Source organism: Puntigrus tetrazona, chromosome 7 (genome assembly GCF_018831695.1).
Source record: "Puntigrus tetrazona isolate hp1 chromosome 7, ASM1883169v1, whole genome shotgun sequence".
In the NCBI taxonomy this organism is placed as follows: Eukaryota; Metazoa; Chordata; class Actinopteri; order Cypriniformes; family Cyprinidae; genus Puntigrus; species Puntigrus tetrazona.
The window spans coordinates 16,940,364-16,968,049 of NC_056705.1; the positions used below are offsets into that span (position 1 = coordinate 16,940,364).

Sequence of the window (27,686 nt, forward strand, 5' to 3'; positions counted from 1 at the left end):
ATCATATGATGCTAAACCTCAGTTTCTGTCATTCCTAATACTCCTTTCTTGGTTTGTTTTATGTGATATTTTGGAAATAAGGAGAAAAACATTAAATCTTAAAATGTTTGTTTATTTTATTTCTCCTTTTTTTCTCCTGTGAGCTATTTATTAAATTGCTCTATAAAGGTATCTTAAAACTGACTGTCATGATAAAGATCTCAGCGTGTGACTAGTCATTAGAGTCTTTGTTCTTCAGGTTGAAAAGTGAATATTTGCATACAATACTGACTAACAAATTACAAATTTGCATTTATATATATTTATGGAGCCTGCTTCACGGTTTTATTTACTGACTTGTTTCCTGCAGGAGAGATGAAGATTGCTTTGGTTGCTCTTTTTCTGTCAGCTCATTGTGAGCTGACTTTATCTTTGATCAGGAAACACATTTTTATTAATGACGCTAAGACCTGGAGCGAAGCTCAAAAGTTTTGCCGAGAGAATTATGCCGACCTGTCCACCATAGACAGCAAAGATGAGCTCATGAGGTTCCAAAACGATTTAAATAGTCAGAAAGCTGGTAGCACAGAAAGCTGGGTCGGACTGAACAAAAACTCTGTTCGCGACAAATGGGTGTGGAGCGATGGAAGCACAGATATTGCTATGCCATGGATGTCTGGTGAACCAAACTCCCCATATACCGCCTTTTGTTGCAAGAGTTTGGGTGGTAATTTGTACGACTACTTCTGTGATAATCACTACCCTTTTTTCTGCTACAAGTGGGTGCCTGAACTGATCCTGGTCACGGAGAAGAAGAGCTGGGAGGAGGCTTTTGAGCACTGCGTGTCTCAACACTCCGGCTTGGCCTGTCTGCCAACCAGTTTGCATCTCTTCCAGGCCAGTAACAAGACTGCAGACACGCAAACAGATGTCGTGTGGACAGGTCTGCGCTTCCTGGCAGGCTCCTGGTTCTGGGTCAGTGGGGAGTCTCTGGGAAATTCGGTCCAGCTGCCGGCGTGCCCTGCCAGTCCCCTGTACTGTGGATCTCGAAACCTGACAGCTAAAGAGTGGGAGAGCAGAGACTGTACAGAGAAACTGAACTTTTTGTGTTATTAATGAACAGGGTAAGAACAAAATCATATGTCTGTCAGTTGTGTCTGTTTAGTGTAAAACAAATGTAGCTATGTTGTTGTTGTTGTTAATGCAATGAATGCAATTAAAATGTATATTATCCACAGACACACATATATTACTAGTTAACTTTTATATAATCCACTAGAATACTAAAATTGTCATAATAATGTAGTACACAACTATGTCTATAAAGTTGTAGTGCTTTAATGTTTGGGTTAAGCAGTTTGTGTACCTATATATGCTATGTTTATAAGTGGTGTTTTTTGGAGGTTTTTTTAAGTATCAGTGTGAACATGAAAAGTGCCTGATGATGCATTACTTTGCACTTTGAAACATAAACTATACTTTTAGCGAGTTCTGATGTAATAGATTTTCAGTGCTTTTAAAAGCTATATTGATGTGCTTTTCAGCATGTTGTCTGTAAGTTTAACGTTTAAAACAAAGATCAATTGAAGATCGTTAAACTGTAATCAAAAATATAATCAAGAATAAATCGAAAAACGGATTAAATGAAATATTTAAATAATAATAGTTTTCCCGCTGACATACACCTTATGCACAAGAAACTAAAGTTCATTTATTGATAGCTAAACTCTCCCATTTTGATCACTGCATTACAGTAGTATCTTTCTGCAGTTTATATGAATACACTGGTCAAAGTCATAAAAAAAAGAGAGATCAGATGTCAGATCTTAAGATGTCAGACAGATTCAGGAACTAAAGGAGGAACTAAAGTGTGTGTAATAAGTGAAAATGAAATGTATATTTTGTTTATATTTATTTTTTGATGTTTTTGAGTAAGTGTTTGAATGAACAGAGCTTGAATAAAGTACTGTGTAATATAATATATATTAAAAAAAAGAATCACTCGATGGATCGTTTTAATTGAAGTGATTTATTGAACTGACCCAGATCAACATACGTTGCAGTTCTTTGCGTTAGTAATTGTTATACTTCTGCTGGGAGCAATGAAAAGCATGAATTTATCAAATAATGTGAAAACGTGAGTGTTTTCATGCTACAATGAACAGTGTGAGTATTACACGAGCATTCATGTCAGTGACCTTTTAAGAGTAACAATTCCCTTGTAGCAAAACCAGCAGCGTCACTCATTGAACAAACTTTTTGTAAGTATTTTTTCCTAGTCCCAGGCATTTAACACCAATTTTAAGATATAAAAGTTTCCATAAACTGCCTTTTTATAATGAACTGATTATAGGAGAGTTTGCAAATGCTCAGTTCTATATTTAAAATACAATAAATTATTTTGTTACACTTACATTTTTCGATTGTTTTCATACTTGATTGTTTTAAGCCAAATACTTGCCTGATGTGTAACTCATGCTTTATGTTATGTGACCTTTAAGTTTAATGCGGCTGCGAGAGTTAAAAGTAATGATTTAGTTTAACCCCTTTGTATCAACATTTCTCTAAAGATGAACCTGAAATAAGAAGCAAGGAAAGATTTCAGAAAATAATTTCAATTTAAAACAATCTTTGTTATAACTTAGTATTACTTGTACAACACATAAACCTATGGGGAAACTTGCACTATGTCAACCAGTGACTTCAGTCTTTGGCCTAACAATCACTTAATAACACATAATATTACATTACCGTGACACATGAAACCAATTAGTGTAAAATATTTACAACATAATACTGTAAACAACTGAATGATTATTTTCTGCTCATCAGACTCAGTAGTGCTGTAAATAAAGAAACTATTTAATACTTCATCTAGGAACATTTTCTTCACAACTAAAGCAGTGTGTGGCTATTCGAGCTGTCAAAGCTTAGATTGGATGTCAAACAAAGGTACTGGTTTTTACTAGTGTAGAAAAGTGGTAGCCTGATTCAGTTTAAATATGTACAGTACACTGGCTGGGAGGACCAGCCGTTCCCATGATGCCATGCAGTACCACTCAGGCATCTATACCCGTGCTGACGAGCAGTTCATAGGCAGGGTCGTGACCTCTGCGGCAAAGGACCACACACGCACACAGCAGCCCAAGCATCTGCGCAGACAACAGGAGACAATGGTTACTGAGGATGATGACTGGAAAGATTGTGAAAACAGATTTTAAATATTCTGCATTATCCGTTAACATCAGGAAGATTCATATCATTTATCAACAACAGCAGGATCTCACATTTTTTATTAGAAATATCGCGGAATCATGATAATCCTTCTCTTTTTCCAGACACTTTGCTCCAATATAAATTCATATGCAAGTTAAGTAACTCACTTTAAAATAATAAATCCACATGATCCATGTAATGACTTGTAGAAAGGTTAAAGAAAGTGTTAAAGTGTTTTGTTGTCTTGGTGAGGAGAAGTCAGAAACAAGCTTATGTTTATTCTTCACTTGTACTTTGCCTAAATTATTTTGGATGTATTGTTTATGTTTTAAAATAGGATCTGGTCTCTTATACCTGTGTACTTAGTAAGTAGATGTGTACGTAAAATGTATTTAGTACACATTGGTACTAATGTTTCAGAATGGTATATGTAAGTACAAATGTGTAACAGGACATATATAAATGTTTTGTAACAGTGTGTATGAGCATAATTGGAACAGCTGTGTATTTACTGTGGTTAAATATTACGTACAAATCTAGTTACTATTTAAGTATAATCGTGTTAGGGAAACTTAATACAAAATGGGACCTAAGATCTTGTTTTTGCAGTGTGATACTGGTTTACTGAAGATGCACAATGTTATCAAATTAAATTTTTTATCAAATCTAATACTATACTCAAAGCAAAACACATGATGTCTGTACCAAATAGTAAACTGTTTAGTAAACTGATTTAATTACCTTTTATGATTATTTAATCTCTAAACAGAACAATCATAAAGCTAAGACATATCTGCTGTTCAAAAAGGCAACTGATTTATTAAATGTAAGACTTATTTTTTGATAAGACTGTTATTCAATAAAAGATGAAATACTATATATATACCTGTGTAATCCTGCAGTTAATAAAAACACTGGGATCGACTGTGTAAGAGCGCCATCTTGTGTTTCATATCTGTGAATGAACTCCTAATGAGATGTAAGAGTGGCGCTCACTACAGATCCGAATGGGCGGACCCTGCAGACCTAATGAGTGGAGCTTGACCTAGTTATGTTAAGGTAAAGAGTCTGGCTTTCAAGCTCCACCAATAACATCCAGAGAGGGGGAGCTGGAGGTCAAGCTCCATCAATTGGCCAGACTCCAGCAGCCCGTCACTGCAGAACACAAGATCCAGGGGTTGATCAAGGTCGGACCATCTCATCGGCCCTGCAGCGAGCACTTTTTCTAATGAAATTCAACATACAATATTTATAACCTATATGATGCAAAGCCGATTGTTTCATATTGTCATGGACTTGTAGATGAGATTAGAAAATGACTTCAATTCAAATTAGTCTTTCATAGATTTCACGTATCCATGTATTTCTTTATTGCTTGAGTAGCCAGTAATTGCTATAATTAGGCTATTTAGAAATCAAACATTTTATGTGCTGTTCCCGTTATTTTACACTTCTCATATTTACTGTTAAAATCACACCGACCGCTGCTGAAGTGACAAATGACGACTTAATTTGACTGTATGACAGCAAGTGACTTTTTACCTGTATGGCAGCGAACGTTAATGCTGCCAGTATGACGTACAGCATAATTTCCTTGAGTTTCTTTACTACAAGAACTTCACAGCCCTGTAACAAGAGGTTCAGTTAGACCATTGTTTAATGGTTTTGGACTGCAGGTCTGAAGAATGTGTTTGAGACCATTACCTCTGGGTAGAGGTCTCCTGGTCTCATTAAGGTCCCAGTGCAATTATTGATGCTGGGCTTGCAGCAGCTCACAGGAACGCTGTTGTTTTTGGACTCAATAAACCAGTGAGTATTCATCCAATCAGAGTAGTTGTGAATGCCACAGCAGTGGAGCTAAAAGCGAAAGGTTGTAAGATAGGTGTAAAGACAATAATGAAAAAACAAGAACTGATGGTCTTACCTGTCTCTGGACATAGTCAATGGCCCTGCTGGGAGCATCTGTGTTAGCGCCTTTATATTCATTATATACTTTCTGAATAGAGTGATTCACTACAGCCTCGACCTTTCAGAGAAAAAGAAAAGATGTGTCAATGTTTTATCAATGACAATTATAAACGTCTTACAAGCACGTGTTATTTACATATTATTTCCAACCTTAGCTCTGTAAATGTAGCCTAGCACCACTACAACCACCTCAGTGGCAAACACCAGTAGCAGCACTGCTGAGAACTGCAGAAAAATTAGACGAGGACAATCAGGAAAGACGATGAATGAAAAATCATCAAAGCCATGCATGTACAAAATCGGAGGTACTAGGCTCTGGCTTACCGTGACCAGGCCGCAGTGGCTTTCTCGAATGGTGGCACAGCATCCAATGAAACCAATGACAAAAAGAAGCGTGCCCACAGCAATTATCACCATAGCTGGGATGAAGGTGTAAATATCCTCAAAAAAATGATCATAGTCATCATACGTGATGAAGACGTAGGCCCCAATGTAGCACAGTATACCTGCGGCAGCCTGGGAAGAGTGCAACGGAAATATGGTTAGTCCCATTGGCCATATATATAAATATATATCACTATTATTTTTAATATTATCTATTGACATGGAATGTTTTATAAAAAACCTTGTAATTTTATGGAATATATAAAATCAAACATAATTTTAGCAATTTTATTTCTCATTCTTGCTAATTTTAAATGTGGTTAGATTTTAAAATGTATTTCATTGACATTCTTTCTTCAGTTTTATTAGAATTGTCAAAATGAAAAGCTGTGGTTTAGGATGTTAACATAGCGTTTTAGGCTGTGTTTAATGACAAACATTATCATTCCGCTATTTATCACAAGCCACGGTTACAGTCATTTAGGTTTATATATTTTCACATGTATGCATGTACTGCTAATATCTCAATGTTGTTGCATGCAATAGCGTTACAATTTTCAGAATATATGAAAAAGCCTGGAACAAATATTCAGAACAAAAAACAAACAAATCTCTGCATTCGATATTGAAAACCGTAGTCTTTATTTTCTTCCTTCTATTGCAATTTTATGAATATGATATGCACCTTATATTATATGCAGGCTAACCTACATAAGGCCTATATAAGTTGTGCATCAGCCAACGTGATCTGACGTTCGCTACTTTCGCTAAATAGCCTAACATTGCAGCCATTGCTCCGGCGTGACACATGAGGACAAAACAGACAAAACCAACGTGCAACGCTGCGCTTGGATTCATTCAGTGATGCATTCTGCCCAAATCGTCTTAGATTCGTGTCTGTTAGAAGCTGGTCGATTATACGTGTAAACAACTGCTCTTTCGCAGCAGCTCGTGTGTCCCTGCAGAGCTACACGCCGTAACGCCGCTAACCACTGCATCCATCCCAGCTTTCACACCGTAGCCAACTTACCCAAAAAATTAAATTTAGGAAGACTAAGACCGTCTTGGAAGATATAACACCACACTGTCCCATGATCACGCCGAGGCTAGGCTATGCTTTTTTTTTTTTAATCCAAGGAGGAAGGATTCACGTTAATAGCAGATGCATATCGTGCGATTGTCGGGCTCCGCTAGTCAACAGAGCATCCGACTGGACAGCGCCAGTCACGTGTCCCACTGACCTCGATATCGCGAGCTGAGCTGTTTGTTTTCTGAACGACAGCCCGGTGCGTATTTTAGACAAAATCGTCTGGTGGTCTTAAGAAAGCGCAGCATTATGCGCTCCTTACAGTCTGATTCACCTCGAACGTTATTAGAAATCCATCAAATTATAAAGACTCGGGAAAATATAGACAGGCTTTGCAAATCTTAACATTTTCCCTCGTCTTGTGTAAAACTGTAGTTGTGGGTCGTGAAGGCTGATATTTTGAGTCACGTTTAAGTCGCAAAAACTGCGTCGTATTTATACCGTAGGCTATTATTTGAAAGCAGAAGAGAAGGACAAAATTTAGTATCATGAATTAAATAAAAATATAATACAGGCTTCTCGCCCAGCATTTACAAACCTATCATCTCTTCAGTTCAAAGGTCAAAGAGAGCACGTTCGAAATGCATTGTTGGTTATATACTAAGAAAAGACAAGAATATGCTGAAAAAGACCAGGTAAAAAACTCTGTTGTTGTTTGTGTTGTCTCAGCAAATGCAATGTATTTGACATGGCATTTGATTTTCAGGTAGTACTCTTTGCACACATTGTTTGTACAAGAAGTAGCCTATTTTCAGTCCTGGCAAGACAAGCATATGCTAACAAAAATATATTGAGTTATTCAAAGTCATTTATTTTAGTTCTTGGAGATTTGCGTTTTCATGGTTTGTCGTTGTATCTGTTGCAACTAGTCCAGATGTGTCTGAAATGAATGTTAAATGATCTTCTGCCCGGTTGAATGTCTTGCTGAGGTTTGTCTTAGATTTGCATATGTTTGCTGTTCTGTGTTTGTAAACATGTAAATTTGCTCAAAACACCATTTTTCCTTAGTTGTGCTTTTTTTTTTTTTTGTTACGTTGGGTTTACTTTTTAGTTAATTTGTTTCGAATTTCCCACCTGCGTTTTGAGTTTCCTTTTGCTTTTGATGTTTTCTTATAAATATGATAAATCATACTGTGTAAAGTTTCAAGTTTTCATAAAATGCCATCTGAAAGCTACATCCCATCAATCGCTATAAGCACCAAGAGTTCACTACATTTCAAAATGCCAGACACTCACTCGCCTGCTAAAAACATACGTCCACTGAGTGTAGAAATTTAGATTTAAAAAAATATGACACTTTTACTATTGTAGTTGCATGCGGGAGCAACCGACTTCACTAATTTGGTCTTTATTTAATACAAATTATTGAAAAAAATAATACAATTCTGGACATCTTCTAAAAATAAATATACAAGTATAACTTGTTGGATTTCTTGTGACGTGGAGGTGGTTAACAGGTTTGGTTAAGAAACAAATTACAGCTGATGAAAGAGCAATTACAAATTCCATGTGAATTAAACACTTCGGGGATCTCGGGAGATGGCAGTCATCATTTTTTGTTGTCTTGGATGTAGCTGCCTAACATCTTCATTAATATTGCAGTCTCCTAGAACGACCAAAAACAATACACATAAATCAATCAGTCGTTGATCATGTTACCTTGTTTGCATGAGCTATGTCAGACTGGCCTATATATGGTTGATAAAAATGCAGAATTGCGCTAATTACAAACAAACACATTCATTCAAATCACAATTTTTAACAAAAGTAATTATAACAGAAGAATGTACTCCCTCGTATTCATTTCAGACCAGACTAGAAATGACTACAAAAAGAAGACTGGCTTCATACCGGAACTTTAGGGCGGATCTCCTGAGAGTCGAGGTGTGTTTGAAGCGCGATCCTCAGCATCTCCTGGTAGATGTCCGCGGGCTCGACCTGCTGGGGATTCAGTGCAGCCTCGATGGCTCTCAGCGTGGAGTCATCCTCGGTCGGCGACTGTTCGCTGTCCGCAACACTTTTCTTCCCCATAAAATGACCTTAAGTGCCAAATCACACATCTGTTCTAGGTACGAGTCACGTTACATGCAGCGCAATAATAAAGTCGTGTATGCATCTCACCTGTCGCCCATAAATTTCCCCTCGGGTTAACTTTGATCTTTGCAACTTTGTTTCTCAGTTCAGTCAAGTCGAGGCTCACCGAGGACGCTATCGAAACGTAAAACGAGAACAGCACAAGGTATGTGAGGAATCCACAGTGACAAAAGCTGGCTACACTTAAACTGGACATTTCTAAACGCTGTTGGTGGCTGGCTCTCTCTCTCTCTTTCTTTCTCGACGCGCGTATATCTATCACGACTGGAGGCGTCAGATGTTGGTTTTATATGGCGCGGAAGGGAGGGCTGGATGGGTGTCGTGGAGTAATTCATTAAGGTCCAGCGAGCACTGACAGTCATGTGCGACGTTGTCGATCACTGCAAATGAGGCGCGTGTTGGAAATGCAAGGGAACCTATGGAAAAGTAATTATCAACTGCCAACACGTGCCAAATATTGCGGCACCCGTTTCAGCACCATGGACAACACTCAGAACACTTGCTGCTGTAGAGGAGGAAATGCTGGGATATTTGGCTTCCCAAAGGATTTCACATGCTTTAACAAAGCCATACTGAGTAAACAAGCAAACAAACTCAATTTATCCGGCCTTTTATTATTATTATTATTATTATTATAACTCTATATTCTCAGGGCCACAGAGAAATAATATTTTAATGCATTAACAATTCATGAATTAATTAAATGGTCATGTTGTACGTTGTTGTTGTTGTGACGCTTCCCATACGAATGATTTAACTGCTGTTTGCAATCAATGCAGTTGATCTGTTCTTTAATCCACAATGAAAAAATGATGTAGAAACTCTTTTCGTTCAGAAAGCCTAACCAAAATTGCAAGGAAACAGAAAGAATTTAAAAGAAAAAGGCGAAGGTGTCTTGTTACATGTTACACGAAGACCTCCATGCTACAGTAACAATAGTAATTAACTATTATAAACTTAATAATTGGTGTACATGCTGTTAATGGTTTTTAATTATACTGTAACTGTAAACAAAAACTAAAACGTTGTTTATAGTGCATTGATATATTTGGTAAATACAAAATGGTCAGGTTCAAAGGTCAGGTTTTATGATTTAAATCAAACAGTAAGGTAAATTTGCCAGAGCTCGCCTGTTATTAAATTCTGAAATCGACTCAATTATGCTTTTCATTTGTTTTTAGCTTAATGTTCATTTAGAGTAAATGGCACGCGCTACTCGCAGAATAATTCTTGCTCAAACATTTCACAAGTAAATCAACTACGAGAAAAGAAAGATTTGTATTAGCTTGTCCTCAACTTGTTTTTCTCCTCTCTGGAAATCAATGCGTTTTCCCTTGGGGCGGCGGCGGTGGTATCCTTCACAGTTTGTGGAGGGGGGTGGTTGGTGTGAGGACATGGAGTGAACTTACAAAGGGCTGAAGGTGAAAATGCAATCCATTACCACTAGTGACACCTCCTTTCCCTGTGGTCCGACATCCTAAGGCCCTAATGGTGTGACTGCAGCGAACAAGCATTCGTTTTGAGTCTCTGCAGTCTGAAACAAATGGGCCAGTGACTCACAAGGGACACGGCATGCCATAAAACTCAGATGTGTGGAAGCGGATGATGGCTGATTAATGCTGAGAATTTAGAGGTGCTAACCTTCCCCTGATTCACAACTTTCTTTATGATAACCCGCATAAGAACTAAGCTGTAGTAAGTGCAGAGAAAGTGTAACCCCAACCTGTCCTGACTCTCACCCGTCATTTACACACCCTTGAAAGTGTGAAAGCAGAATGCAGAATGATTCACGTTTTGTGACGCTGAATTTGATAAACACAATCTAATTATCACTTTGCATTAGTGTTTGAACTTTTTTAATAAGATGCCAGGGACAGAATATGTATCTTGTGTTTCGACAGGATAAATTGAAGCAACGGAGGCAGATCAAATCATTTTGAGAGAAATGCTTTTAGACAGCTAAACGGAAAAGGAAAAAAAAAATCTTGAGAAAACTGTGACTATGAAAGATTCTGATCTACGAAGCAGAAAGATGTCGCACAATACACCTGTCACTTCAGAAAGCGGCATCGATGAAATATAATTGATAACTTAACCTTTTAAGAGTGAAGCTACTTTTATTGCATCGTTCATCTTGTTTTAGTTTAGTACACTGAAATAATAGCCATTAATGGGGCTGGCATGGTGGCTCAGCAGAAAACACTGTTGTGAGGTCTGCAAGAAAGTCCACAGGTTGAGTCCTGGATGACCCCGGGGGTCTTCAACCTGCATGCTGCTTTGCCATCACGCTACACATATTTTAAACACCCATACATTTACAACAAATGAAATGCTTTTGACAATACACACTCATCAGCCAATTGTTTCTAAGGAATTTATATTTTATACTATCTCATGAAGTGTGTGTTAATTATATTGTGGTATTGATATACAAAAATGGACTTTGGCATATGCTGCATGAGTAGGATTAGGGTTGTGGGGTTGATGCATGTCTTGCACCCCAATAAATGTCAATATATAAATCATATGCACACGAAAACTGCATATTATATGCATGCCAAATACATATACAGTACATATACACATATACATATATATACATGTACTATTCATATGTTTTTAATGAGACAGGGCTCATTTTATATGGGTTCAGTATTTAGAAACATGACTTTTGCTACCATTGACTTTCACAAGTGTGTCTCCTGATTTATGATTTAACTGTCGCTATGTGGGTATTTTAACCCATTCAGCCATAAAGAACATGAAATATAAGCAAAACGCCTTCTACACTGTGTTGATTTATATAGCTAATCACATTCCCCAGTGTACTTCACACTTTATTTATTAATAGATTGTTAATTGCGCTGACATTTACTCACCTTTCTATTGTGAGAATATAGGTTTAAACTGTGAATTTGAATTGTGTTAGAGATGAGGGCAAAAATAGAATTAAAAAAATGATTATTAATAATATTTTTTTTTCAAATGCAAAAATGTATTGCTGTGATTTCAGATGAAATGAGGGATGATTTATATATTGTTTTATGTGGTTAATGCTTTTACTGCTCATCATGGTTGCATAAATGCTGACACTGTTTTTTAGTGTTTCACACATTACAGTTGGTTAATAGAGAGTGTCTTCACAGCTTGTCCATACTATGTGAGGGCAAGTAATTGATGGAAAAGTTGCTTTAAATCTGTCAGCATCGGTTAAAATGCTCTTAAGCCTCACCTCAAAATTGAATGTGCCCTAAAATGGAAGCACAAACCCATTTCTCTTTTTTTATCTAATAAAGTCTTCATGCTTGTTTGAATTTTTGAATTAGGAAAATTCGAACAGTAATTAATCACAGTATTTCCATCTTTATCAGTCTGTGCTTAGCCTGACAGTGCTAAGTAAATATTGCCATACTCTGAATATTTTCTCTTTATTATCATAAAAATCTTTTCTAATTTCCTGTAGGGATGTTGTACTATGAAGGAAATTACTATGCCTGTCAAGTACAAACAATTAGGTGAGACTGACTCAGTAAACTATGAGTAGGTAATTAGTCTTAATGAGTAGTGTGAGTAATCTCTGGAACAACAGGTCCTGGCCAATTTTTTTAACATCTGTCAATGTTTACTGGTGATTGAAAATTATTGGTTACTTGTCATTAGAAAGATATTGTCATCAGTTTCAGTTTCACAACAACATCTACTAAACCACCATGAAACATTGCATAGTGTAGGTTTGCTCTAAAGAAACACCTTGATGGATGTTTGACAAATATTTATCACTTTAATTGCTTGGCTGGTTCCCATGACAACATGGGGACATCTTAGAGGCCTGCTAATCTTATCAAAATAATATTTGACACTCCATATGTTACGCTAATAGATAACAGTTCAGACCACGAGGGTTCAAGCTGTAGTCGGTGTGTATCGGTTAACTAACCAAAGAAAAGAGAAAAAAGAAAAAAGAACGCACTTTGCTTCAGTTATTATCCTTCCTGAGTTCTGACAGCACAAAATATTTTTTATACCCTCTTTCTGAATCAGCCAACATGCTGTCTGCTCCTGGGGACTGAATCATGATTGAGGTTAGCCTCATGCAAGCAGAACTTTATATTTCTTTTTTCTAATATGAAGACTTGGTGAAGCATATCAGTCTCTGTAATGTTTATGTACATCTGACTGTAAAATATGCAGCTGGATCTATTACCCACTCCGGATGAGTCTTAGTAGAAGTTTCCACCTCAGGCCATGGAGAATGCACAACTGTATTGCACTGTTTGCATCTTTTGCCACATCATTAAACCTTTTGACATCACACACCTGCTCTGGGGCATTGTGACTCATATTCAGCCAGGCAGAAGGACAACTTTGACTGAGTCATTCTGTGATCGTGTCGTTCTCTGAATGTTAGTTGATGGGATATTGCTGGAAGCACATTATAGCTCAACCACCATTTTCTGATGTTCTGGCTAATAACTTATTTACAGCCACTTTAAAAAAAAAAGGCACACAATGATGCACAAATCATAAAGCGTTTTTACCTATATGGTTAAAACAAATGATAAGAATCAAATGTGATGACCCTCATTTTATTTCTTTACATTTTAAATTACCCCCGTGTGAACATTTGCCATGTTAAATTCATGAGATATGCACTTCACTCTGAGAAAAGGATTAGTTTTCCTCTCTGTGGATGTACCCTGCTGATGTGTGATACGTTAAAATGTATTGACAGTAGATTGTAGATATACAACAACGGAGGCTGATTTGAGTAGTGTGTGTTGGTTGTATTGATTGTGTATTGATTATGTAAGTGAAAATGTACCACCAGCTGGACTTTATCGCAGAATAAACATTGAATACTCACCCTGAGTGTTTTTTTTACGATAATGACCTCCTGACTGTACATTATCCTGCTTATTACACAGCTACATGAAAAATATTATAATTTAGCAACTATACGCAGTAATATTACAGTATCCTAATAATAAGGCTTTTTGAACTGCTCTGATGTCCTTTTCTCTATAACTGAGACATAAGATGGCGCCAGTTGCATTTGTATACAAAATGAAAGTATAAACCCTATAGTGCAAGATATACAGTGGCCATTTGTATTGATGGTGTTGCTATTTGTATTTTGTACCGGTAATTGAGAATATACAGTAGGCTGCAATTAAGTACTTCAGTTCTGCATAATGTTCTAAATTATTAAACGCTGACCAAATACCCTTTGATCTAACCTGTGATCTTTTAAAAAGCATTATCATATAATTAGCCAGTCGTGATATCATTCAAGAACGTTTAGCCTTTTCTCTTGTTGAGATGCACAGCGCGAAGGCTGCGAGATTGCTATCTGAATGTCAGAGCAACACACAGTTCACACACGGTCTGCAGTGCCAGATTATAGCCTAGCAGTGACAGTTACCACAGTGACGCCATAGACAGACTGCCTGCCTCCAACTTTTTGTAGGAAAGAGATAAAAGTTGTTAAAATGCCAGCGCTATTGTGACATTTCAGAAGCTCCGGTTGCTTCTAATACAATTCCCTATTTAGTGCAAAAATGACATCCCACGAGTCATCATGATTATCACCATGAATGCGATGACAGTATAATAGACTAGCATATGGATTTTCCTAGAATATTTTGACCTGACATTTCAATAATATTATATGGTTGAAGGTGTACTTTTCATTCATAATTGTAAAAACACATTGTTTACATATTCGAACAGAACCACAGAGCAGAATCCTTCTCATTCTGCATTTAAATTGTAATTAATGAGTTTTCCCATTTATACTCAAGTCCGTATCCATCCTGAACTAACCCTCCACTTTGTAGCTTATCCCATTAATGTACTTCATCATGACGTGAGCTGGCAATTATGCATAAGTACATGCCAGGGTGCTATAATTAGGCTCCCTCACAGGCATTTGCAGAAACTCAGGCTAGAATATATATTCATTCATTCGACTAATTTATCACAATCAAAGGATATGGCAATGTCTTATCACCAATATGGGAGACTATGTTAATGCATTCATTACTCTGCACACTCTTTTCAGATCCTGTCTAGGTTTTGGAATGTTTCATTTTGTATTCATAATGTTTTCTTCATATGTGTCAGTGTTTGCCAGTGCACATAGACCAAGAGAAACTTAAAAGATAGATCGATAAAATTTCTCTCTCTTTCTCATATATATATATATATATATATATATATATATATATATATATATATATATATATATATATATATATATATATATATATATATATATATATATATATATATATATATATATACATAGGTTTACTTCATGATACTGAACACATAATCTAAATAAAGGACCATTTATAGCAAATATAAAAATTATTTAAATAAACATATTACAAGCATATATATAAACATGAGCTAAAGTAGAAAATCATAGCTGTACTATAGACAATAGTATGGCAAACAAGCTTGTCTCAAATATAAGATACATAACATATATTTCTTTTAAGTAAAACTTACTATGTACTCTCTGAATGGCTTCCTTTTCCTGTTCATTCAAACCAAAGGCAAATTTATAGACTGATCACCTGCATGTTAGTTCATCCAGTAATGCAATGTGAGATATCTGAGATAAGATTGGAAGACACAACAGATGTAATTAAAATTTCAAATGTCAACTTAACATTTAAGTCATGTCATTATTTAAATACTCTTATCACCAGTTTCTGCATTTTCATTATGTGTTTCTTATCAAGCTCAGGTCAGTCATAAATAGTCTCTCATTTTTGTTGAGCAAAACCCATATAAATGTCTTCTGTGGAACAAGCAATTTGAGAATATGTAACATTTTAATGGACAGAGTTCAACAGCTTGCAGTGCTTCTGAAAAATTAAATATTATAATTTATATTACATTTTCTAGATACTCATTATGCATGTTAATCCACAACCAATGGAAATAATATGATCTCACACAATAAAACTAGTTTTTAATTACTATTTACAAACAGCTAATCATCTAACATCACCGTAATTCCTTTATAAATAAACAAAGGTAATATAAAGTTAATATAAAGTTGTCAAGTGGAGTACAGCTCCATTAGCGCATACATTTTTACAATGCCCTTTCAACAACCTCTGAGGTTTACAGAACGAACTCTGTAAAAATCACTGCAATAGAAGATAGGTAATGATTCTGGATTTAGATATTTCAGAAAAAAAAAAAATTTATCAAAAGAACGTTATTTTTACTTAAATTGGGTTAGTAAGTGCCGCTGTATCTAAATTCCGATTCAATAACAGACACACCTCTCTTTTTCCTTTAGTTTTTCCTATGTATACAGCGTGCTTTATTTTGAGTTAGGTGGATGTCTGTGAGTTAAGCTTGCGGGATACTTTGGGGCTCTTTGTGGCCTTGCGTGGGGTCTGGGGACTGGAGGAGCTGGGTGCTGTTTTTCGTTGTAGTAGCGGGCTGCTCGAGCCCTTGGGTCTGGCTGAAGTCTGGAGCATTTCTGGAGCTTTGAGAGATCTGAGGTTTAAGAGACCACAGAAGTAATTACACTGATGCTGAATCTGAAACTGCTCAAAAACCTTTGGATTAGCCTCACAAGGAAACCCCTGATACCTGCATCAGAAAAAAAAACACATCATGAATTTACAGCATAATAATACATCAATTTAAATATTTTTATTGTTTAAAACAATTAATAAACATACAATACCATTCAGTTTGTAAAAAAAGAAAGTCTCTTGAAGTTCACCAAGGCAAGATTACCATAAAAACAGCAATACTGTGATATAACTTTTGAAATATATTTTGAAATGTAATTTACTCTTGTGATGGCAAAGCTGAATTTTCAGAAGCTATTACTTCAGCCTTCGGCGTCATGGTATTAATTAATCAGTGTCATGTCTTAAAGAGCTGCAATCCATTGAATAACATTTTTAATAGTTTTAAAAGTACAACAGATACCAGATACCCACCCCTTTGACCTGACCGCTATTCCAATATTTGTCAGTATTGTATCAACTCCTGCAACATGAAAGAAAACAGTAGAATCAGAGTCATCATTTCAACGAACATTCAGACTAATTTGATTTGGATCTATTCATTTTGAATTTACCCTCAAGTCTGGAGAACAGCACATTTCCATTTGTCCACTGGTAGATCCAATGCTGCAGACAAGAACACTTCTGTGCCACTTCTAACTTCTCATTCAATACCAGTGACGCGGTGCGATCCAGTCCACAATACCGCATGTAAACACCTTTAAGCTCTGCCTCCACTGTTGCATGCGGAATACTGCTCGCTGGCAGGTACATGAAGTATAGAGGGATTACCCTGAAAATATTCACAGTAGAGACAACACACATGGGATCAACTAGGATACTCATATGCTCTTTGAAATAAAACTAAAATCGTAGCTAAGGAGGAGGAAAAATCTCACTTACTCCAGCGATGCACCAAAGCTCTCTATCACTCTCGTCTCTGCAGCAAAGATCTTGAAGTACTCTCTAGCCATGTTCTGAATTTTACACTCCTATCAGAACGTGAGGGAGAAATGATAAAACTCATCTTTTACAAATGTTATACATTTATGCACACATTTAAAGAACTTGAAACATCTGTCACCTGTTTTGTGATCTGAAGGTTCCTTTCAGCCAAGACAGTGTCCTCTCTGCTCTCATATGCAATAGGGCTTCGCACTTTCATAAAACATGAGCTGCCTGACTCAAACACAGGATCTAATCCGTAGATCACTTTCAGTCGTCTGGTTTTGTGCTCACATCCCAACCCGACCTGAGCTTCTTCTGTTGTGACACGGCCGTAGAACTTTGAGCCCCAGCAGCCTGCATCAGCAAGACCTTTACTGAAGATCAGAGGAGTCATCTCAATCTCCTCCCCAACTACATATAAGAGTGAAAGAGAAATTGTGAAAGACACAGAGATTTACTTATAGTTTATAGATGTGCATATACTGTAAACTATACAGCTGTATTGTTGTTTTACCTTCTTGGCGCTCCTCACGCAGGAACATATTGGACAGAACTGTCAACAGGTGAAAGAGACAACACAAAACTCTGTCACAATTGATTCTCTAGAAGCAAATCGTTTAAGAACCCTACCATATGGGCAATTCACTCAAAGGAACATATTAGAAAGATAACATGGAAAACAGGGGCGGAAAAGATTTACATTCTGTGCTAAGAAGATACTCTGTGAAGTCTTTGCCATATTCATTGGTAATGGTGCATCTGTAAACACCACAGTCTCTTTTGGACATCTGTATAATAGCCAAGCACACTTGAGTCTCATCTCCTGCACTAGAAAAGACAACAAAACAAAATACCATCAGCAGGTACGCTCAGCTTATAGTAATACACATAATAGGCCTAATATTACACACTTGTCATATGAGCAACCAGTCATAATCCATCAGTCAGTAAGTTTCACAAATCTTAAAGGAATTGTTCACCCAAAAATGAAATTACAGCATATTCTACTCACCCCCAAGTCATCCTAGGTGTATTTGACTTTCATCTTTCGGACGAACACAGTCGAGAGTTTTTCCTTTTTGTAATTATCCTGGCTCTTCCAAGCTGGGTAATGCTCATGGATAGTGACCATTATTTTGAAGCAGTACTTCGTCGTAAAATGAACCTATACGTGTCCTCTGAAGCAGATCGATGGGTTTTTGTAACAGAGCCAGGATACATTTTTTTAGAACTCCAACTGTGTTCGTCTGAAAGAAGAAAGTCATATACATGGCTTTGGGGTGAGTAAAATATGCTGTTATTTTCGTTTTTTGGTGAACTATTCCTTTAAAGAAAAAAAATTTACACTGCATGTAATGCAAAAAGTCACTAAGACGTGAGGATGCACAAATTAAAATTCATGCTTGAAAAATTCATTTAAAGAACCGAATCATAAGGCTATTTGTTTGTGAACAGGACTGCGAATGTTGTGCAGTATGTGTTCGATTCAATACAAAGAATCGACTCATTAGTGCAAATCAAACTGTATCGCTGTATGTTTTTGATTCACATGATAGCTGTTAGTACTAAGATGCGTTTTTGTATTATTATTTAGTGGTAAAATAGGCTATATATTAGGCAGTGAACTCCACCTAGAGGTCAGTAAAACTTAAAGAAGTGTGTACCTTCTCTTTATCTCAGCAATTTCCACTTCATCCTTGTACCATTTTATTGTTGAGTCACTTACTATGTTGAAAAACTGACACCAGAGTTTCAGATGTCCAGAGGCATCAAACACCTCTGGTCGGATTTTACGGATAACCTGTGGGACTGCAGGTAGTTAAAAGGAGTGAGAGAGAAAGAGAGAGAAAGAGAGAGAGAGAGAGAGTCATAATGGTGAGATACACAGTGGGTACTAGCAACACCAAAATCCATGATTGGGATTCCTAGGGAATGCTTAAAATGCAACAGCTTTGCTGTAAAAGCACAAGATGCAGTAGCTTTTGCCATAAGTTAAATATATTAATATATTTTAAAATATAGTGTGTTTCTGCAATATATAAATACAGAGTAAAAGCCTGTAAAGCTGATTTGTATCATAAGCGCTATAAAAAAATAAAAATAAATTGAATTGAAAAGCAGCTTTTGTGAAACACTTCTTAACCTTATTAAATAAAAAATAAAAATAATACTGTAACTGTAACAATATTGTGCGCTTAGTTTCCATTCCTTGCTTTTTTTACCTTTGAATTGGTTTTCTTTGTCTTTCTCTGTTGATCTGGGCTTAACATTCTCATTTCCTGCAGGTTTGGGGAGGTCAGCCTGGACAGTCCTCCGGGTGAGACGAGGGGAGTGTGTTTCCAGATGGGTCTTCAATGGTGAGTTACCGACTGATTGTAATGGTGATGCAGATTGAGTCTTCAAAGATAAATTGCCCCCCTGATATGAATCACTATTTGCTTTTTCAAGACATAAAGGCACTCCGGTTTCACTCTTCTCTGTATTAGTCCTGTTTAATGTAGTCTTTTGATCGTTCTTGGTGGCAGGCTCACTGTAGGCAGCAGTAGAGTTGAAAATCTGGTCTGTAGTCTTCGATGGAATTGTTACCTTGCAGGAAATGGGCTCTGTCACTGCAGAATTGACTTCCTCGCTGCATTTAAAATTGTCTTTCGCATTTTTATGTGGCGCAGCATTTTTCATGGCTGTGGTATCAGTGTCAAGGTCTAATGCAGCCAACTTCATTTGTTTTATAAAGGAGTTTGAATCAGTTTTCAGATTAAGATCTGTTTTTGTAAGATGACTGATTTCAGATAAATCAGATTCATTAGTCTTTATGCGTTTGTCAGCCGAGTGACATTGCATAGCGACGTCTTTTAGTCTAATTGAGTGTGGAACAATGTCAGGGACAGCGTGTTTTTCTTGAGTTAGTGGCTGTTGATGAGGCTTGCTGACTTCAGAGGGCCGTGAATGCAGGGAAAGATCAAGCTTTTCATCACTCAGACCTTTAGATTCCAAAACAGCAGTGGTTTTGTCCATGGTGTCTGTGCATTTAGATATATTGCTTACTTGGATGATTATGTTGTTATTTGTCACCTTAGAGGTTACTGTATTCACTTCAGTTCTGATTTCAGCAGCATCTGAGTTTTCTGATTCTGCACTGTTTTGAGATTTGCTGTCCACGTCTGTTATATATATTGTAGGAATGGTAAATTCTGTGGGTAAAACATTTGAATGTTGGGAGAGGAATGTTGAGGAGCCAGAATGATCTTTTTTTGTAGAGTAACTCTGTATCTCGTGATGAGTTGATTTGGGTAGTTCAGATGTGGCTTCATTAAACTGTGCCTTTATGTCCATTTTAGCCACATTGTTTGTAGCTTCAAGAGAAGTGTTCTGAAGCTCTTCGGCTTTATTATCTTTTATTTGAGCATTAGAGATTGAGGAGTCATTCATGGTCTTTGGTTGCACCACATCGTTTGTCGTGGGAAATTGTACAAATTCTGTAACAATGACATGATTGGTGGAATGGTTTGAGTTTGCCGTTGACTTTTCTTTAGAAAAAGATGCAACTTTTGTTTCACCTTTTAGTTTATCAGACTCTTTGATGAGTTGGTTTTCAGCTTTGCTGTCCTTCTCACACATGTTAGCTAATGTGTCATTTCCTAATGAGGAACTCATAGCTGTAGTGACTTGGTTGTCTTGAAGTATGTGTGAAATATGACCTGAGGAGATTTTCTCACTCTGCTGAGTGTTTTGAGGATCAGTGACAAGTGTACTGCTTTTTGTTGAAGCGACAGACTGATCACCTGTCCTCAGCTTCTTTCCTTGTGATGCAAGGTGACAGGAACTGAGTGTTTCCGTAACACTCACAGTGACCTCATGCATTAATGAGGGTTGCTGCTTCAAATCCATGGGCTCTTCCTTCTGAAAAGGTGGAACGTCTCCACAAATTGGTGGCTCTGTGGCTTGAGTGTGAGTATCACCTGTAGACTGAAATCATAGAATTTTCAGATACTTTATAATGATAGTTCAACCAAAATTGTTGTTCCAAACCCAGAACACAAAATATAAAATTAGAATTTTTTTTTCCATGCATTAAAAATCATTGGATCCAAAACAACAATTAACTGACTGACATTGTACAGTCAGAGTTCAAAATACAGTATAAACAGTAATATTGTGAAATATTTTAAAAACAATATTTTTCTTTTTTATTATTTTTATTATTTTCAAAACAATAGTTTTTTTTTATTTTTAAAAATGTATTTTATTTACAAATGTAATTAATTTTGTTGTAACAATGCACAAATTACTGTCACTTCTGAACAATTATAAATAAAAATATGATTGAGCTGTAGTGTAGACATTTTTGAGAAGTTCTTTTGTGTTCCACAAACAAACAAAAGTTCTGAAAGTTCTACAGGTTTGGAACAACATGAGACTCAGTAAAAGAGAAGAACAGTATTTTTTATAATTTGGGTGAATTATCTCTTTAATACATATCACTCATTGACCTGTGTCTGTATATATATAAAAATACACACACACACACACACATATACATACTGTATATAATGATGTCAAATGATTAATTGCGATTAATTAATATTTGTGTGTGCTGTGTATATTTATTATGTATATATAAATATATAAAAACACACACACATATATATATATATATATATATATATATATATATATATATATATATATATATATATATATATATATATATATATATATATATAAATTTCTGAAAAATATGTTTATATGCTTGTGTTATGATTAAATATGAATATTTTCATAATATACACTGTATGTGTGTGTGTTTATATATTCATTATAAATATACACAGTACAGATATATTATGTGAACAAAACCTTTTATTGCAGATGCAATTAATCACGATTAATCATTAATCAGCAAGAGATCCAGGCTTTTTTTTATGGGAAGATAATGTACTTATACACACATTAAAACAGATATACTGGTTCAGCTCAGCTGCACTGTACTAATGCCAGATCCATAACCACTGTAAATCTGCAGAGAGATTCTGCCACTTAGCACTTCAGTTATTAATCTAAAATCAACAGATCATTGTGTTAGCTGAACCTCTGTAATATTATCACTTGATTATCTCTCATTTAGCTAAGATGAGAAAAACTAAAGAAAACAAGTTGATTCAACATTACTTCATTTGACAGACCCCACATTAGATAATGTGAATTCCCTAATTACATGATTACAAGTTAGAATGAGAAGCCACCTGTTTCCAGATGACTAGATCTATCTTTGTTTCTTATTTAGCATCTATTGCCTTGGGGAAGCTGTTGCACTGCCCATATTTAGAGGGTATTTTAAGGCTTTATGAGATCAGAGGGGAATGTGAGATATTAAAAGGAGAGCAGCTGGTCTGTCCACAGCACTTACAGCTTGCATAGTAAAGTTATATTTTGTATCTACTTTTAAAACGTCATGTAGCAACAGGTGATAAGGGACAGCGAACATATTTGTTGGATCTCAGGATCTCTATACTTCCATGTGCCCTGGAGCCACAGTGTGTGTAACAGGAATATTATCATTGTCTGTTTCCCTACTTGTGTGTCATATAAGATGGGTCTTGTCACATCATCAAAGTCATGCTTGCGGCTCTATTTATAGTTTATGATTGTGACTTAGGGGGGGTTACTGGTCTCACTACCACTGGGAACATTACACTCGCATGAGGTCACGGCCAGAGCATGAGGAAACACTCACCAAGCTCCTAAGAGAGCATGCAGATGCATTCCTCTCCCCTGTGTCCACATTGACGTCATTCCCACCACAGGAATGAGGAAAGATCCTCACACATGTACCTTCTGGAGGTTTATTCCTGTGGTCATACATGAGCTTGTTGTCTATATCTTTTGAATTAGAGTTCTGGATAGCATCTAGAGTTTGAGGTTGGAGGTTTGATGTCCCTTTGTCAGATGATTTAGTTAGCTTTGTGTTCTCAACCACCTTGTTCATCTGGGTTGTCATGGAAAAGTTCAGTGGCAGTTGTTTCTCGGTTGTAATGAGCTTTTGAACTCTTTTTGATTCTGAGCAACTCTCCTTCACTTTCTCTGACTGTTTATCATTCTTTTTTGTGTCATGTATGCCCACTTTGATTCTTGATTTAGTCACTGAAGTGATCTGAGCACCTTGAGCTCTCTTTAAGTCCTCTGAGACACTTTTGTGCACTTTCTCTGGCTGTTTTTCATTTGTCTTTGTGTCTGCAACGATTACATTGTTACTTGATTCACTCACTGAGGCGATCTGAACACTCTTTGATTCTTCCGAAACACTTTTATTCACTTTCTCTGACAGTTGTTCATTGTTTTTTGTGTCTTTCGTGTCCATTTTGTTTCTAGATTCAGTCACTGAGGTATGGTGAGCTCTCTTTGATTCTTCTGAATGACTTTTGTTTACTTTTACTGACTGTTTTTCATCGGTTTTTGTGACTGTTACACCTATTTTGTTTCTTGATTCAGTCGCTGAGGCAGTCTGAGTACCCTGAGCTCTCTTTGATTCTTCTGAATGACTTTTGTTTGCTTTCACTGAAAATTTTTGATTCTTATTGGTGGTTATGTCCATTTTAATTCCTGATTCAGTCACTGAGGTCATTTGAACACCCTGAGTCCCCTTTGCTTTTTCTGAGACCATATTGTTCGCTCTCTCTGACAGTTTTTCAGTTTTGCTTTTTGTTATGTCCATTTTGTTTTTAGATTCTGTTGCTGATGTGATCTGAGCACCCTGACCTCTTTTTGATTCTTCTGACACACTTTTGTTCGTGTGTGCTGCAGTTTTTTCACTTTTTTTTGTGTCTGTTATGTCAATTTTGTTTCTCGATTCATACACTGAGACAGTCTTTGATTCTTTTGAGGCACTTTTGTTCACTTTCACTGATGGTTTGTCACTTATTTCTCTGCCTGTTATGTCTATTTTGTTTTCATATTCAGTAACGGAGGTTACCATCTTCTCGGCGAAAGCCCCACTTTCATTCATTACCTCTTCGCTTCTTCCAGTCTGTCTGCTTTCTTTAATTCTCTCTGTTGCATCTGCTGAGATTTTGATCTTTTTCTTGACGTAATGCTCATTAGACTGTTTGCTGGAGCCATTCTGCATGGTATCGTGGATATACGTTAGCCCCTGGCTGTCTTTTTCTTTGTTTGTGATCATTTCACAGTTTGAGAGTTCATGAACAGATGCTGACTCTTGAACTGGAGGTGTTGGACTGAGAGCATCCACCTCCATGGTTTTCTCCTCTGAAGGGCTGCCAGCCGCTCTGGTCTCCATGGGGGACCTACGTTTCCTTTGGGCTCTTTCAGGACTGCTCACCCTGACGTTCTCGAGGGCTGCTGGGACATTCTCTTTGCCTGCATCGCGGGGCTCTTCATGCTCGCGACGTCGGTTCTCGTTCCGCAGTTTAATCTTTGCAAAGTAATTTTGATGAATCTTGTACTCACTCATTGTTCCCACCTCCAGCACCCCTGAACATGACACGATGCCTCGACTGTTCTGTGCTGATGCTTGATAAATTGCAGCATCCTCCAGAGTACAGCTGTGGATAGAAATGCACACAGTTAAACGTTCATTAAACAATATTCGAAACTCGAAAAATGTTACTCAGAAAACAGCATACTTGTATATTTGGAGTGTGTGTGTCTTGTCATCCCGTGAAATTTCATATTTGGGAAGGCCGCAGTATCTGTCCAGTTGTAAATCATCTTTGTACCACGTCACCTCAGGGACTGGGTGGCCTGCAAATGTGACGGTCAAAATTAAAGACTGGGAAATAGGAAGATTGGACAAGCTGTTCCACAACGAATTCACTTGCTTTAATGGGATACCTGAGACCACACAGCTGAACTTGACGTTAGCGTCTTCAGACACAGCTTTGGATTTTAATGTGGTCTCAAATGTTGGCTGTATCTCCTCAGCTAATTGGGCCATGACACTGCAGAGAGTGCTCCTAAAAATGGAGGTAAATATTGTAATCGTTCTGAGGTTAAATTTGTATTACTAATTTGCCTTATCGTCAGCAGAGCACTGACATCACTGTCATCATTACTGTTAGTGATCATGCAAATTAAGATTTACGATGTTTATATTGGCTAAGTCAGAAATAAATGGAAAATTCTAAAGATTGAAAGGGTTTATCAAACTCTTTGTTAGATGTATAAATTAGCTGAGTAGGTGTTGTGTGACTTTGTGTTATTATAGGTAATTCAGATATTACTGCATCATCAACATCCTTATCATAAGCGGTTTCTTTCCTAATAAACTTACAGTAAATTCACAAATTGGGTGTTTCTCCAACTTCTATGTTCCCTATGTCCTTTTTATTTTTGTTATATGAAGCCATACATTTCATATTTTCATCAGTCATTCATTTTGAAATACCTTTTATGTATAGATATTTTTATACATATTTTATAGAATTTACTAAAAACAAACATATCTGTAAAGAGCAAATCAGATAAAACTGAAATTAAACACGGTATGTCAAAAATGTAAATTAATATAACTTCTGAGCAAAATATTTTTATTATGGATCATTCATGATCAAGCTGTAATTTTAAACTGTATGCATTAACATAAAGTTTACAGCATCATAATTTTCACTGCATTAATCAATTAATCATTAATTGAACATTTTTGACATGTTCAAAAAATATACGATTGAAACAAAATGCTCCTGTGTGTGTGTGTGTATGTATGTATGTATTTGTGAGTCATTAAACTGTTGATAGTATTTCAACCTAATTTAAAGTCCAAAGAGAAAACAGCTTTAAATTGATGATACACCCATGAATCATACCTGCTAACATTCCAAACACTGTCAGGTCAGAAAAACCCGAAATAAATAGAGAGTTTTAGGATTTAGTACACATCTGTTTCTACTACTGTACAGCTTTACTACATGGTTGTAAGTATGTCAACCTGTTAAGTTAGTTAGTCTCGGTTAACAGTTGTCTTTTTACCTGGAAGGCTTGGACTGAGAGAATCTATGACCAGCATAGCTAAGCAGAGATGAAGCAAGCACAAGAATCCGTCAGCCATGCGCAAAGGTTTGCTTTAGTGACGACCCAAATCACACACAAAATACAAGACTCAGGTCTATTTGTATTTAAGTACATGAAGTTCTTTATTTTTGGGAATTCTGTACTTCCCAAAAATATAACAAAGTAGTACACAAATGAAATCTCCCTAGTATCTTACATAATGTGTGTTATATAATGCAAACCGCTGCTTTGGTAAGCTTCTCTTTGGTAAACACTACAAGTCATTTATTGAGGCTGGCACTGCAGACTACTTATTTATAACATTATGACCTTCACACAAACCTTTCAAGAGTTTGACAGGCCAGTGGTGGAGCTCTGAACTATTGGCAGTAAGAAAATGACCAGAAACAGAATCACTCTGTATTTTAGGCAAACATATTGTTTTTTTGTTTTGTTTTGTTTTTCATTTATTTGTTAGCTCAGAATTAAATGTCATGTGAGGATAAATTCATTCATAGACTGAAGAAGCTTATGGCTTTTAGTGTGCATTATTTATGTACCGTTTATGTAGGCCTGTGTATTTAGATTGTTGTTTAAGCACCGTTGCATTATTTATAACACTCACTATAAACATGTATATTTAGAAAGTAGTCATTTAACAGATTCTTTTATCCACATGTTACAGTGACAGCCCAGGTTTAGGGTTAAGTGCTTTATACAAAAGCACAAAAGTGAGGGCTTATGATGCACTTCCAGGGATCAAACAAGCATCCCTCTAGTTACTAGCCCTTAACTTTAATCTAAATGCTATAGAAGTCATAATGTTGCACATATAATGCAGAAACCTCTACCTGGTTTCAGATCGAACACTGCTCAGGTAGCTCCTACAGCCGACCCTTCTATTTTGAGGGCTGATATCGCTGCCACCGTAGTAAGACCTTCCATCACTTGAGAGCGAACGGTTCATCAGCCTTCTGGAGCTCATCTTCTTAGTCTATAAGTGTCCACTCAAAGTCAGCTGCTTATATCCAGCATATATTCTTAAAGCCTGTTCACAAGAAACCGCAAAAGACAGTTAAGCAGACCAGCAAGACTCTTCTGTCATCACAGCCAGCATCCCAGCAGTAGATTCCCCGTATGTTTTTGTCTTTACTCAGACACTCAGGGGTGCACTCTGCGCTCAGTGTTTTCTTTCTGTGCTGTTGGACTCCTGGGGTGGTGCACCGGGGCATAAGACTCTACTGTTTCCAATCAGTCTGCAGCTTGCGTGGCCATGAAGGCTAATTATAGCAAGGCCACAAATAGTCACACAAGCACATCGCATTTTCCAAAACTGACTCACTAACTCTTTTTCTTTTTTTTTGTTAACTAAAACTTCTCTCTCTTACTGAAATCCATGTCAGAAGTCCTTCTTAATTTTTTTTTTGTTCAAGCTCAGTACAGAGCCAGCAACACTAATGCAAGAC

General features: G+C 36.7%; 4 protein-coding genes across 7 annotated transcripts; 1 reads left to right on the forward strand and 3 right to left on the reverse strand.

Annotated features, from left to right (window-relative positions):
- Positions 1 to 365: 365 nt before the first annotated feature.
- On the forward strand, positions 366 to 1,760 carry LOC122349638 (secretory phospholipase A2 receptor-like). Its single transcript, XM_043245759.1, has one exon. It carries the CDS (start codon positions 523 to 525, stop codon positions 1,093 to 1,095), a length of 573 nt encoding a protein of 190 aa, XP_043101694.1. The 5' UTR covers positions 366 to 522; the 3' UTR covers positions 1,096 to 1,760.
- A 229-nt stretch (positions 1,761 to 1,989) lies between these two features.
- tspan3b (tetraspanin 3b) lies at positions 1,990 to 6,763 on the reverse strand. Its single transcript, XM_043243509.1, has 7 exons — positions 6,578 to 6,763; positions 5,488 to 5,679; positions 5,314 to 5,388; positions 5,120 to 5,221; positions 4,900 to 5,052; positions 4,738 to 4,821; positions 1,990 to 3,131 (listed from the first exon to the last, which is right to left on the reverse strand). Exons 1-7 carry the CDS (start codon positions 6,638 to 6,640, stop codon positions 3,039 to 3,041), a joined length of 762 nt encoding a protein of 253 aa, XP_043099444.1. The 5' UTR covers positions 6,641 to 6,763; the 3' UTR covers positions 1,990 to 3,038.
- Positions 6,764 to 7,939: 1,176 nt separating this feature from the next.
- nmbb (neuromedin Bb) lies at positions 7,940 to 8,972 on the reverse strand. The gene is made up of 3 exons (XM_043245479.1): positions 8,756 to 8,972; positions 8,486 to 8,673; positions 7,940 to 8,240 (listed from the first exon to the last, which is right to left on the reverse strand). The coding sequence occupies exons 1-3, from the start codon at positions 8,922 to 8,924 to the stop codon at positions 8,184 to 8,186; spliced, it is 414 nt and encodes a 137-aa protein (XP_043101414.1). The 5' UTR covers positions 8,925 to 8,972; the 3' UTR covers positions 7,940 to 8,183.
- A 6,935-nt stretch (positions 8,973 to 15,907) lies between these two features.
- Positions 15,908 to 27,481, reverse strand: alpk3b (alpha-kinase 3b). Of its 4 annotated transcripts, XM_043245757.1 has the most exons (16): positions 27,306 to 27,481; positions 27,072 to 27,214; positions 26,200 to 26,238; positions 25,066 to 25,187; positions 24,858 to 24,975; positions 22,952 to 24,776; positions 20,115 to 21,183; positions 19,440 to 20,054; positions 18,882 to 19,026; positions 17,918 to 18,045; positions 17,732 to 17,770; positions 17,354 to 17,628; positions 17,173 to 17,261; positions 16,845 to 17,062; positions 16,705 to 16,753; positions 15,908 to 16,345 (listed from the first exon to the last, which is right to left on the reverse strand). In XM_043245757.1, exons 1-16 carry the CDS (start codon positions 27,450 to 27,452, stop codon positions 16,081 to 16,083), a joined length of 5,286 nt encoding a protein of 1,761 aa, XP_043101692.1. In that variant the 5' UTR covers positions 27,453 to 27,481; the 3' UTR covers positions 15,908 to 16,080. The 4 variants fall into 4 exon arrangements, with proteins under 4 accessions (XP_043101692.1, XP_043101690.1, XP_043101691.1 ...); XM_043245755.1 differs by having other exon boundaries at positions 19,440 to 21,183; XM_043245756.1 differs by lacking the exon at positions 26,200 to 26,238 and having other exon boundaries at positions 19,440 to 21,183.
- Positions 27,482 to 27,686: the final 205 nt, after the last annotated feature.